General features: G+C 41.2%; 1 protein-coding gene across 2 annotated transcripts in view; it reads left to right on the top strand.

The window, feature by feature from the left end:
- APTX (aprataxin) overlaps positions 1–11,105 on the top strand; it is a 104,173-nt gene extending 93,068 nt beyond the window's left edge. For both annotated transcript variants that reach the window (XM_077272553.1, XM_077272558.1), the window contains exon 8: positions 8,087–11,105. In XM_077272553.1, the coding sequence (XP_077128668.1) occupies positions 8,087–8,238 (152 nt within the window). In that variant the 3' untranslated portion in view covers positions 8,239–11,105. The remainder of the gene's footprint in view (positions 1–8,086) is intronic.
- Positions 11,106–14,320: the final 3,215 nt, after the last annotated feature.

Raw genomic sequence — 14,320 nt, 5'->3', positions numbered from 1 at the left:
GGGGCTATCTAATTATACTCACCTACTGCTGGTGCGGTCCCTTCGCGTCCCTGCTTCTTCCAGCGCTGCATATTCTTTCTGTACTGAGCGGTCACATGGTCCCGCTCATTACAGTAATGAATATGCGGCTCCACCTCCCATAGAGGTGGAGCCGCATATTTATTTCGGTAATGAGCGGTAACTGTGACCGCTCAGTACAGGAAGAAGATGCAGCGCTGGAAGAAGCAGGGACGCGCAGGGACCGCGCCAGCAGTAGGTGAGTATACAGCGGTGCGCGATATTTACCGCTCCTCGTTCCGGTGCGGCTCCGTCATCAGCGTCCTCTGGCTGTGACGCTCAGGTCAGAGGGCGCGGTGACGTAGTCAGTGCGCGCCCTCTGCTGAACGTCAGTGCTGAAGATGGAGCCGCACGAGGAGCAGGTAAATATTGAAAGTGCCGGGGGTCCTGAGCGAAGAGAGGTGAGTATGTGATTTTTTTTTTTTAAATCGCAGCAAAAGCATATGGGGCAGTGACTGTACGGAGCATCTGTATGGGGCCATAACGATTGTGCAGCACTATAAGGGGCAGTGACTGTACGGATCATCTGGGGCCATAACGATTGCGCAGCACTATAAGGGGCAGTGACTGTACGGAGCATCTGTATGGGGCCATAACGATTGTGCAGCACTATAAGGGGCAAGTGACTGTACGGAGCATCTTATGGGGCCATAACGTTTGTGCAGCACTATAAGGGGCAGTGACTGTATGGAGCATCTGTATGGGGCCATAACGATTGTGCAGCACTATAAGGGGCAGTGACTGTACGGAGCATCTTATGGGGCCATAACGATTGTGCAGCACTATAAGGGGCAGTGACTGTACGGAGCATCTGTATGGGGCCATAACGCTTGTGCAGCATTATAAGGGGCAGTGTCTGTACGGAGCATCTTATGGGGCCATAACGATTGTGCAGCACTATGTGGGGCAAGTGACTATACGGAGCATCTTATGGGGCCATAACGATTGTGCAGCACTATAATGGGCAGTGACTGTACGGAGCATCTGTATGGGACCATAACACTTGTGCAGCATTATAAGGGGCAGTGTCTGTACGGAGCATCTTATGGGGCCATAACGATTGTGCAGCACTATATGGGGCAAGTAGACTGTACGGAGCATCTTATGGGGCCATAACGCTTGTGCGCCAGCATTATAATGGGGCAAGTGACTGTACGGAGCATCTTATGGGGCCATAACGCTTGTGCAGCACTATATGGGGCAAGTGACTGTATGGATGATCTTATGGGGCCATAACGCTTGTGCAGCATTATATGGGGCAAGTGTCTGTATGGAGCATCTTATGGGGCCATAACGTTTGTGCAGCACTATATAGGGCAAATATCTCTATGGAGCATCTTATGGGGCCCTTATTACCCTTTATGCAGGATTATATGGGGCATATTTTAATATGGAGCATCTAATGGGGCCCATCAAACTTTATGGAGCATTATATGGGGCTCCTGATTCAATATGGATTCAAAAACACTTAACCTACTGATGTCTCAATTAATTTTACTTTTATTGGTATCTATTTTTACTTTTGAAATTTACCGGTAGGTGCTGCATTTTCCACCCTAGGCTTATACTCGAGTCATTAAGTTTTCCCAGTTTTTTGTGGCAAAATTAGGGGGGTCGGCTTATACTCGGGTCGGCTTATACTCGAGTATATACGGTAACTCAGTATTTTTTGTTTGGTTTCAAAAAAATGCATATGTAATATTATGTCCCTTGGTTTGTCTGGAGCAATATTCTTTGGTCGTGGGAGCCTATGGATCCTGTCTATAGTGAGGTCTAGATCCGATAATTTTGGGATAGCTTTTTTAAATAGATTTTTAACGTAACTAGAGAGATCGTTCTGCATTATGCTTTCAGAAGCCCCCTTATTTTTAAATTATTGCGTCTGTTCCTGTCTTCTAAGTCTGTAAGTTTGATCTTCAGAGTGAGAATTTCTTGTTTAAAGATAGTGTTTTCATCTAAGAGGTAATTAGTTTTTGTCTCAACCTCTGAGATTCTTTTTTCGTTGTCTTCTTATCTTTGAGAGAAAGAACTCTGCATTTCCTGGAGCGTATTGTTTTGAGCTTCGAAACCCAACTTAATGGAGTCATTGAAAGATTTGCATAGTCTCGCCATAAAGCCTTCTGTTACTTGTCTATCTGAGGAGAGAAAATCCTCAAAACTTATAACAGGGAATGGAGTGTCTGGTGGACTAGTAAGCTCTGAGCGTATTTTTTTGGGACATTGTTTATTTGGACTTATGTTGGGGGAGAACTTGTGCGATAAGCTATCTGAATCAGCATTTAAGTTCTTATCTGGGGCTCTGGAGTCTGAACCCTTCCTTTTAGCAGTGTTTGAGAGATCCATACTTTCAGATGTGTTGCTCTCCAAAGTAGCATCATTTTGACCGTTAGTAGTACTTTGAGGACAGGATTTTTACACTATGTGATTCATATAATTTCCATTTTTTGAGGTTTTATTAAAAATGGGTATTGAGGAAAATTTGGCTGGCTTAATAAACGATTCCTCTTTAGAGCTAAGCAGATTTTGTGCATCTTCAGTAGGGTTCAATGTTAGTTGTCGTGGGGTTTCTTTCCCTTTTGAGTTTTTTGCTCTATTACTAGAGTGTTCTCCTGTTTTATTAGAAGATATAGGTCTAGCTCCACCTGATTCCATAATGAAGCTTAGTATTTTGTTTATATAACCACTCAAAAATGCTAGATCTTAAGGGCAGATCTATGAGCTGTTAAACTATATAGTAGGTTAAATCTCCTGTCTATTTTAAGACCACTTATTGTTAGCAAACTCATACAATCTTATACACTTTTCCGTCGGTGTGCATATAAGTACCAAATGATCTGCAATATTCTTGTCCACCTAGTTATTACCTCCTTCAGCAAAAGGAACTAGAAATTATTCACCAGAACAACAATAGAATGAACTCAATGTCTTCTACCAGCACTTAGTAAGAGAGCACCTTATATTACCTTACCCACTCTATGTCAATATGAGAGTAGCTTATTCCGGTATCTTCTGTTATCAAGGAGCTCTACAAGCTTGATCTATATTTTAAATTGCAATATTGTCCTGTAATTCTTCTAATATAACCAGGGTCTTTAAATGTCTAGTGCTGAATTATCCGAGTTCCACAAGTTGGCGAGTCTCTGTAGCTTCCCCGCAGTGAAAACCCCAGTTCCTTTCTAGGTACAACGGGTAAACACAATCGCAGTAGCTTCAATTAAGAATAGGAAGAGAAAGTCAATGATAGAGCCAGGAGTCATTTATTCCTCTGGGGTCCTGCTCTTATATTGCAGAGATCCAGCATTCACATTTAGTGTTACTGAATAGTCGCTGTGTAAATCAAATTTACTGTTACCAACCTGTAGTCTCTCAGGAGCTGTCTGTATTCTCTGTTGCTGAGGCTTTGAATGGAAGGCTGAGAAAGATGGCGTCAGCCCCGAGGCAGGGCGCGTCTAATGCCGCACTATGGCGCCTCCCACTTCAGCGCCTCACCGTTCTCTCCACAGCAGCGTCTTTTCTCAAAACAACACAAAAACCCAGATTCAAAGGCAAAACAGTACCGACAGAGACAGGATAAATACCAGGTGTATTCTTAGTCTTCTGTGAAGTCTACCATCACTCTAGTTTTCATGCTTCTGCAGCATACATTTTGGACACAGGCTGTAAATCACCTCAGGCTCCGGCTCTGCTCCTTTCAGAGGGACACAGTTCAAATATTACTGAACCAAAATTCACGTTCTTGGTGTCAAAATGATCCCTGTTGTGAAATTGGATTTTGGGCTCCCTCGGTGGCCACTGGTGGAATTGAACTGGTGTGCATCATCCTCTCTGTTCACCTGTTTCCATCAGGATGTGGGAGTCGCTATTTAGCCTTGCTCCTCTGTCACTTCCATGCCGGTCAACATTGTAATCAGAAGCCTTTCTGTGCATGTTCCTGCTGCTAGACAACTCCCAGCTAAGTTGGACTTAGTCCTTGTTTGTTTTTGCATTTTGTTCCAGTTCACAGCTGTAGTTTCGTTTCTGTGTCTGGAAAGCTCTTGTGATCTGAAATTGCCACTCTGATGTTATAAGTTAATACTAGAGTCTTAAAGTAATTTCAGGATGGTATTTTGATAGGGTTTTCAGCTGACCATGAAAGTGCCCTTTCTGTCTTCCTGCTATCTAGTAAGCGGACCTCAATTTTGCTAAACCTATTTTCATACTACGTTTGTCATTTCATCTAAAATCACCGCCAATATTTGTGGGGGCCTCTGTCTGCCTTTCGGGGAAATTTCTCTAGAGGTGAGCCAGGACTATATTTTCCTCTGCCAGGATTAGTTAGTCCTCCGGCCGGCGCTGGGCGTCTAGGGATAAAACGCAGGCTACGCTACCCGGCTACTGTTAGTTGTGCGGCAGGTTTAGTTCATGGTCAGTTTAGTTTCCATCCTTCCAAGAGCTAGTTCGTATGTTTGCTGGGCTATGTTCTCTTGCCATTGAGAACCATAACAGATCCCATTTAATAAGGGAAATTTTTTAATAAAAATGTGAGGAAAAAACCCCTCTGTGTCGAGTTACAAGTCGCTTCAATGGGTAGTATCACAGGAGCTGAGCACTCACACGACTGCCATCTACAGCGCCTGAAGCCACGCCCCCCCTCCATAAATTAACTTTTTGATGATCTTTTAATTTTGTGAGAAGCACCTGTATGTCACTCAATTGTTAACAAATAACATTGTATACTTTACATCAGCACAATTTTTGAAACATTATTTTTTGTTAGAAGGGTTAAAAGTTGACCAGTGATTTTCACATTTTTTCAACCGACAACATTTACAAAACCATTTTTTTAGGGAACACATCACATTAGAAGTGACATTGAGGAGCCTATATGACAGAAAATAACCAAAATTTATACCATTCTAAAAACTGCACCCAAGGTGCTCAAAACCTAAGGTGCTTCACAGGAATTAATGGAATGTGGGAGGAAAAAATGAACATTTAACTTTTTTCACAAAAATGTTTATTTAGACCAAATTTTTTCTATGTTCACAAGGGTAACAAGAGAAAATGGACCCCAAAATTTGTTGTTCAATTTCTCCTGTGTACGCCTATACCCTGTATGTGGTGGAAAACTACTGATTGGGTACACGGCAGGGCTTGGAAGGGAAGGAGTGCCATTTGACTCTTTGAATGCAAAATTTTCTTGAATAATGTCAAGCTTGGACTTTGATGGAATGGTATTCGGGTGACTTATCACATATGGAGAGCCCTTGTTTTGCCTAAACAGTGGAAACCCCCAGCATGTGACCCCATTTTGGAAACTAAACCCCTCAAAAAATTTGTCTAGACGTGTGCTGAGCACCTTGAACCTACAGTTGCTTCACAGAATATTACAACGTTGATCTGTGAAAATGAAAAAAAAAATTTGTTAGGAGGGTTAAAAGTTAACCAGTGATTTTCACATTTTTTCAACCAACAAAATTTACAAAACCATTTTTTTAGGGAACACATCACATTAGAAGTGACATTGAGGAGCCTATATGACAGAAAATAACCAAAATTTATGCCATTCTAAAAAGTGCACCCAAGATGCTCAAAACCTAAGGTGCTTCATAGGAATTAATGGAATGTGGAAGGAAAAAAATGAACATTTATTAACTTTTTTCACAAAAATGTTTATTTAGACCAAATTTTTTCTATGTTCACAAGGGTAACAAGAGAAAATGGACCCCAAAATTTGTTGTGCAATTTCTCCTGTGTACGCCTATACCCTGTATATGGTGGAAAACTTCTGATTGGGTACACGGCAGGGCTTGGAAGGGAAGGAGTGCCATTTGACTCTTTGAATGCAAAATTTTCTTCAATAATGTCAAGCTTGGACTTTGATGGAATGGTATTCGGGTGACGTATCACATATGGAGAGCCCTTGTTTTGCCTAAACAGTGGAAACCCCCAACATGTGACCCCATTTTGGAAACTAAACCCCTTAAAAAAATTGTCCTACAGTTGCTTCACAGAATATTACGTTGATCTGTGAAAATGAAAAAAAAAAATGTTCCCACAAAAATGTTGTTTTAGCCCCAATTTCTCATTTTCACAGGCATAGCAGGAGAAAGTGGACACATAAATTTGTTGTGCAATTTCTCCTGAGTAGACAGATACAGCATATGTGGTCAAAAACTACTTTTGATGCACAGTGCAAAGCTCAGAAAGGAAGGAGCGCTATGTTGGAGTTCAGATTTTGTTGGACTGGTTTGAGGGTGTCATGTCACATTAACAGAACCACCCCCTAATTGACCCCATTTAAAAAACTACACCACTCAATGAATTCATCTAGGGGAGCAGTGATCATATTGACACCACAGGTGTGTCACATAATTTTATACCATTGGGCAGTGAATAAAAAAATAATTACATTTTTACCACCAAAATTTTGTTTTAGCTCCAGATTTTAAATTTTCATAATGGGAAATGGGTAAAAATGGCACACAAATTTCTGCTGAATGTAGAATACCCCATATGTGGCTGTACAGTACTGTTTAGCCATACGGCGAGACTTGGGAGTGCTATTTGCCTCCTGGAGCGCAGATGTTCCTAAAATAGTTTGCGGACTCCATATACAGAGCCCCTAATTGATAGAAGAGCAGAATCAAGTGACCCCATTTTGGAAATTATACCCCTTTCGGAATTTATCTACAGGTGTAGTGACTCTTTTGTCTTCATGGGTGTTTTCCAGAAACAAGCTGCAGTGGATGTTGCTAAGTAAAAATTGTAAACTGCTGTTGTAGTCACCAGTATGCTGTAGTGACCAGTACATTATACCTAGATCTTGCTTCTGCAGACACGCACCTGTAAATTAGGCGGGCTCTCATCACTACAGAAATGCCAAACATGTGGATGCTAAATGTGGTTTATGCACACTGGGGCTCAGAAGGGAGAGGGGGCATTTGGATTTGGGAGCACAGAATTTGCGGAATTTTGTTTGGGGGGCGAGGAGCCATTTCACTTTTTCAGAGCCTTTATACTACCAGTAATGTGGAAGCCGCCTATATTTCCATTAACAGATAACACACCTGAGTGGGGACTTGCTTTTTTTTTGTGGATTGATTTGAAGCTTTTATTGGGAACATTATGTTTGGGATCACATTTTTCCTGTGCTCTATGTTGACCACTTTGGGGTTTCCACCTAAATCTCTGAGTGACGTGATTCAGATGAAACCCCCGAGGGATCCATTCACTATAATGAGGAAGCAGAGTTACTCTGGACTCCGCTTGGCCTTTGGTCAGCATTGTCCTTTTGAGAAGTGCACAAATCTGTGGCAGACCTCACTTTTATGCACTCCTAAAAAGTTGAACACTGCCGTATCATAGGCCAGACAGCGTCCATAATGCCTCCATCTGCCTCATTGTAGGGAATTTTCTGCCAGGAGTTCCAATGCATGACCATTGCTATGCTTTATAAACTGTCAGTGCTGCACTGGCATAAAAGCTTGATACACCGTGTTCTGAGCATGGTGTAACAAGCTTGCTAGCTCTGGTGACCCGTCTGGGACCAGTCCGATCGGGGAAGGGTGTCGATCAGAGGGAGCCTCCTCACTCTGCCTACCTCCTAAATGCTGCGATCGATCTCGTGGGTCTAACTGCCGAGTGCGGTGTGGGCACCGCTCCTGGCAGTGAGTGTCGGATGTCAGCTGTCATATCAGCTGAACACCCGATGGTGAACGCACGCATAGCCACTGTGCACGCAAAATTGCCAGGATGTATCCATACGTCCAAGTTCGCTAAATACTTACCAACCTGGATGTACGGATATGTCCAAGGTTGTGAAGGGATTAAAACTGGGTCCCATATTCCATATATCTGCAGTCACATAGGAATTTATGTTTAGCCTGGAAAACCCCTTTTAATAATAAGTCTATGAACTATACTGCCATCTGAACTGCTTTCTCCGTGATTATGCTGACGATGTATGTACTGACCTGTATGTTTCACTAACATACTTCTTTTATTAATATATACGTGTCGCTTTTTTTCCCATTATTTTTTCTTCCAGCGGTAATGGACATGATAAAGTTAAAGGGGAAAGTAACTGTAAGAGATGGAGCCTCCGAGCTGTTGAAGTCTTCACTCCAGTGTAATGTGTGCAAAATGCAGCAAGCCACTATCCCTCAGTTAAAGGAGCATTTAAGGAAACACTGGACCTAATGCAGAGCTGATTAAGTATTGGCACCTAGTATTCTAAGGTCTAGAATTTGGGTACACAATATCGGTAAATGCATACTGTATCTTCCCTGGATACTGACCCCTGTATAGCGGTATGTCAGCATTTACTATCCATGTCAATTGTATGTATTACTGCTGCAGGTTATTACATGTACAGTGCTCAGAAAAACTATTTCCTCTATTGTAGTTCCTATGTATTGTGATTGACCAGTAATAGCTGAAGATTATATTGACTTTCAGGCAGTTCCAGTCTTTTTAGTGCTTTCTACAATATAAGCAGCGGAATCGGCTATAGGAGCTGAATGCTTATGTTATATGACTGTCAACAACTACATGCAAATGTGGTAATAAATCGTTTTCTTCTTGCTTGACTCATGGAGTAGGCACCAATATGTCCATCCAAAATTGGATGAGATAGAAAAAGAAGTGTTGATGGCCATTTTGTGGACATGTACTATAGCATATACAGAGGTCAATGTGCAGAGTGAGGAGGAGTTGTTTTAAATCTCCTATTTTCACGTGTTAGGCTACGTTCACCTTTGCGTTGCGTCGGGCGCAGCCGCGGCGACGCATGCGCCCCTATATTTAACATGGGCGCATGGACATGCGTTGTCTAGCATTTTGTGATGCAAGTGTCATTTTTGGCGCAACAGTCAGGGCGCAGACAACGCTGCACGATGCAGTTTTTTGGCGTCTAAAAAATGAACGCATGCGTCACAAAACGCTGCGTTATGCATGCGTTGTGCGTTGCGTCGCCGACGCTGCGCACAACAACGCAAATGTGAACGTAGCTTTATCTGCCTCCATGTTTGTAATACAGAATTTTGTTGTAATCTTTCATCTTGATGGTCATGAAATAAAGCCCATCATACACATTAGATAGCGGTCGGGATGGTTCACCATCTTGCCAGCTCTCCCATACACAGGAGTGCTTGTTTGGTAGTGCACTTTTGTGTTCTTTATGAGAAAGCGATCTCCAAACAATGCTAGTGATGTCTTATCTCTAGGAGACAATGCAATCAGCAGTCCAAAACTGGAAATGCTGTATCAATATTTACCCCAATAAAAAGCTACCAGGGGCTCCGATGCATATACTGTGGGCCAAACCCATCAATATTAGTCTAAAGTCTATCAGGGGCTTTATTTCTGCCACTATATTTGTGTATACCGTGGCTAGAAGTGTTAGCCTAGTGTTGAGTGATCATTGACTACCAGTGTCAAAAACTGCAGTATTTAGGATAGATTTTTTTTAGTATAGGAAAATTGAGAATACATTGTCAAACTTTATAATCACATGACTGGTACGAGTGTTGGTTTTATAGGATCTATTTTTTCTCTCCATAAGCCTGGATTTTTTTTTTTTTGTCATCTGAAGAACATGCTCTTAAAAAAAAAAAACACTCCCATGAAGTTTTTCCTCCATTAAATGTGTGAATATGTGTCTGTGATGTAGTGTGAGTGTATTCATATACTCGCCTACCGCTGCTCTCTCCGGTGTCCAGCACAGTTGTACTCCCCTTCTCAGTGACATCACCACAATAGTGACTAGCCGTAGTCTTTTACAATGCAAGTCTATGTAGCCTCGTTCGTATGCTCTATAGTCTTACATTGTAAGAGAGACTGCTGGGTGACGCAGAGCGCCGCGTGAGCCAGAGATGCTGCAGAGCGGTGATGTCACGCAGAGGAGGAGGAATGGTGTTGGACACAGGAGAAGGCAGCAGTAGGCGAGTAGTTTAATACACTCACACTAATTACATGCACATATACACATTTAATGAATGAATAAAACTTAATGTAGGTGCTTCTCCAAGGTGAGCGCTTGTTTACTGATTACCTTTCACTGTAAATGAGCTGTTGAGCACCCAAATGAACAAGCAAAACACTTGTTTGTCAGGTGAAATGATTTTGGGATTGCTTAATGAGAATTTGTCATCAGGTTTTTGCGATGTAATCTGATAGAAGCATAATATATGAGAAGAGATTCTTATTCCAGAGATGTGTCAGTTATTGGGCTGGTTGCTGTAGTTTTCATGAAATCATTGTTTTATCAACAGATTTTCACTAGAGGACTAGTAACCCTACTGCCACCCCCACCACTGATTGGCAGCTTACACTGTACATGTACAATGTCACAGAAAGCTTCCAATCAGCGGTGTGGGTGTGGTTATGAAAAGCTAAGCATTCAGAGAATTGCTAGATCTGCAGCAGATAAATCAATTTTTAATCAAACCTGTAACACCCAGTAAAGATTGAAATTTCTGGAATCAGGATCTCTGTCCCTATATCATGCTGCTTTCAGATGGGGTAGCAAAAAGCTGGTGCAGCTTCTCTTTAAAAATGATCATTCTCGGCAGTACAAACAATATTTGCAGTACCGAAAACAATGGCAGCCTATGCGCCCCTGATCGATCTAGCATTCACTGCACATCATCTGCCCGTGTAAAGTGCATTTTAAGCCACTGCCTATCGGTACATATTTTAGCGATAAGTGGTGGTTTAGTGCCGCCAGTCGGTTCATGTAAAGAAACTATGAAACTGTTCCTTTTTTCTTTTATAGTTGTCTTCTGATTACACATACAGAAGAGTCTCATGTGATAACACAGATCGGTAATTTGTCTTATGGTTTTATAATTATGGTTTTGGAAAATTATTTTGGACTCTAGATTTATTTTATACATATATTTTACTTAGTTTCCTTCAATTCAGTCTCCTTTTCCTTCCTCCACCTCAAATGACATGAAAAGCTTATGTGTTACAGGTCATGCAGATACATCATACAGAAAGTTTATGTGCCTGTATGAGTGACTGACTCGGGTGGTAAAAAAAAGTTACTAATAAAATGAATGTTTAAATAAACAAAGTTGTATTATTTATTTATTATGCTTTGCTTATATGGCGCTATCATATTCTGCAGAGGTTTATATAAATTATCATCACCGTCCCCAATGGAGCTCACAAACTAATTATGTTATCACACCGAGATGTACTGACTGACTTTTGACATTTTGTATGAAAGCCTCTTATGAAAGCACAATAGTAGCAAGAGCAGAAGTTCTCCACCTACTATTCTTTCTCAGTGTATCTTTGGAGTGAGGTATCATGGATGGAAGCAAGACTTCTAAATTGAGTCTGGGTGAAATGTAAAGCCTCTATACGCAATAGATCGCTGTAGGCCAAACAGTGGTTTGGCCAGCAGCAGTCTCTCCTGACTTCACACCCCCCACCCACATTCTCACAAACATGAGCTTTCGGTTTAGCTATGTTCTCCAAGAGAGATCTGCAACCAAACTCGTGTGTAGGCGGCTTCTCTCTGTGAGAACAAAATGATTGGTAGTCCAAAATTGTACATGCTGGATCTGTCTCTCCCTCATCATTTGTCATAGAAGAGGTATAGAAATTATACTGTTGGCCAGTTGTGTTTGACAGATGTTAGTCTAATGTGTATAGGGTTTTAAAGAGGACTTAGCAGTTTTAGCATGTTAAACTGGACAAATCATGGGTTAGTGGCTGCAGAGTTAAGTACATTTTTTTTTAAATTATTTTTCAGTTCCATTGCAGAAATATTAGCTTGGAAAGTTTACATGCTAATTTTCGCAAAGATTCTTTTCTGGGAGCATTTACTTTTTCACCTGTATGACTTTGAACAATCATATATAATGAAAAAAACCCAAAATAAAATATCAACGGGATCAGGGATTCACAGTCCATCTCCTATGCCAGTACTTGCTCGGCCTCAAGCTGCAACATGATTAGGACAGACACGTTCAGCTTAGAATGGCCGTTGACAGATAGTCAGCACCTCTGCGGGTCTTTTCAAGAGGAATAAAATCGTAAGGGAAAGCTTTGAAAAAAGAAAAACAAAATGTCATTGGTACCAGGGATCCACAGCCAGTCTCCCATGCCAGTAATTGCCCAGGCTCAAGATGCATAGCAGCTGCAGTCTGACGAAGGAAGGCACATTCAGCTTAGAATGGCTGTTGACAGACAATTTGCACCTCTGCGGGTCTTTTCAAGAGGAATAAAATCGGAAGGGAAAGCTTTGAAAAAAACAAAATGTCAACAGAACTAGGGATTCCCTACCAGTCTCCCATGCCTGTACTTGCCGAGCCTCAAGCACATATATAGACAGAGAGCAGTAGTATTCGGAAGGTCACGTACAGAGCAGCAGTTATTAGGAAGGTCACGTACAGAGAGTGGCTGCGTTATTAGGAAGGTCAAGTACAGAGTGCGGCTGCTTTATTAGGAAGGTCACGTATAGAAAGCAGCTGCTTTATTAGAATGGTCATGTACAGAAAATGACTGCATTATTAGAACGGTCACGTAGAGAGAGCGGTTGCGTTACTAGAACTGTCACATACAGAGTGCACCTGCATTGTTAGGAAGGTCAAGTACAGAGAGCAGTGGTATTATCAGGAAGGTCGCATACAGATAGAGCTTAATTGGGGACAAATGGCTCGGCAATGTTTTATTTTTTTATACCCAAAAATTACTCCCTTGCATAGAGAGAAAAAGTGTTGTCAAAACACATAATGCAAGTTACAAGGTAGGCTATGTTTGCTCAAATCTGCTAAATCGGATGATTTTAGTCTAATATGTTTGGCAACTTTCAAGGTCTAAAGCCCATTACATAATGAAATCCATTTTGTCGCACTTTTTTTGTCTTGTTTTAAATAACTCTTGTATTGATCTCGAGCCCTGTTGACTTGATAGTTGAATGATCTGTTAGAAGATCAACCTTATGCATAACTGGATAGGTCTGTCAGGGTCTTTTCTACCATTACTTTGACTGTGTCAAGACATCAAGTTTCTGTTTTTTTCTCTTCGAGTGTTCCTATTTTTCTGATCATGATGTCCTCCAGTGATTCCTCTCTTGGTATGATGTGTCTAAAGTAGGAAATTTGTAGCTTAGTGATCGTTGCTTCGAGGGACATGTCTCACTTGATTTGATTCAAAAGTGATTATTTTGTTCTTCTTGTCATTCATAGTATTGATAACAACCTTCTCTACCACTACATTTCGAAGGTGACGATCCTTATTTCTTTATTGTCCAGGTTTTGCATCCGTATGTTACCACAGAAACAACCAAAATATTTACCCACATTCCTTACGCATCATTCAACAAAGTATGTTTCACACATTAAACATCTTTAAACTTAATTATGATAGTTGCCTACATTTTATCAACTTTTCCAAAATTATTAACAAACAGATGATTGCAAAAAAGAAAATCGAAAAAAAAAAAAGGTTTCCTTCCATCACATGAAGTTTGCCAAAGACCATAAGGATTGGACCATAGAGGAACTGGAGTAAGGTAATCTTCTCTGATGAGTCTAATTTCTAGCTTTGCCCAACACCTTGTCTTCTAATGGTTAGACGGAGACCTGGAGAGGCGTACAAGCCACAGTGTCTTGCACCCACTGTAAAATTTGGTGGAGGATCGGTGGTGATCTGGGGATGCTTCAGTAAGGCTGGAATTACGCAGGTTAATCTTTGCAAAGGATGAATCAAGCCGCATACAAGGTTGTCCTGGAAAAACAGTTGATTCCTTCTTCTCAGCCAAATCTGAGGACTTTTTTCCAGCAGGACAATGTGCCATGCCACAGAGCTAGGTCAATCAAGGTGTGGATGAAGTACCACCACATAAAATCCCTGTCATGGCCATCCAAATCTCCAGACCTGAACCCCATTGAAAACTTCTGGAATGTAATCAAGAGGGAGATGGATTGTTACAAGCCACCAAACAAAGAACTGCTTAAATTTTTGTACCAGGAGTGACATAAGGTTACCCAAAAGCAGTGTGAAAGCCTGGTGGAAAGCATGCCAAGATGCATGAAAGCTGTGATTAAAAATCATGGTTATTCCACAAAATATTGATTTCTGAACTCTTCCTGAGTTAAAACATAAGTATTGTTGTTTCTAAATGATTATGAACTTTTTTTTTTGCATTATTTGAGGTCTGCAAGCACTGCATTTTTTTTGTTATTTTGACCATTTCTCATTTTCAGAAAATAAATGCAAAATGTATTGCTTGGAACTTCGGAGACATGTTGTCAGTAGTTTATAG

This window comes from Ranitomeya variabilis, chromosome 1 (assembly GCF_051348905.1).
Source record: "Ranitomeya variabilis isolate aRanVar5 chromosome 1, aRanVar5.hap1, whole genome shotgun sequence".
Lineage (NCBI taxonomy): Eukaryota > Metazoa > Chordata > Amphibia > Anura > Dendrobatidae > Ranitomeya > Ranitomeya variabilis.
This window is presented reverse-complemented; position numbering and strand designations above follow the sequence as displayed.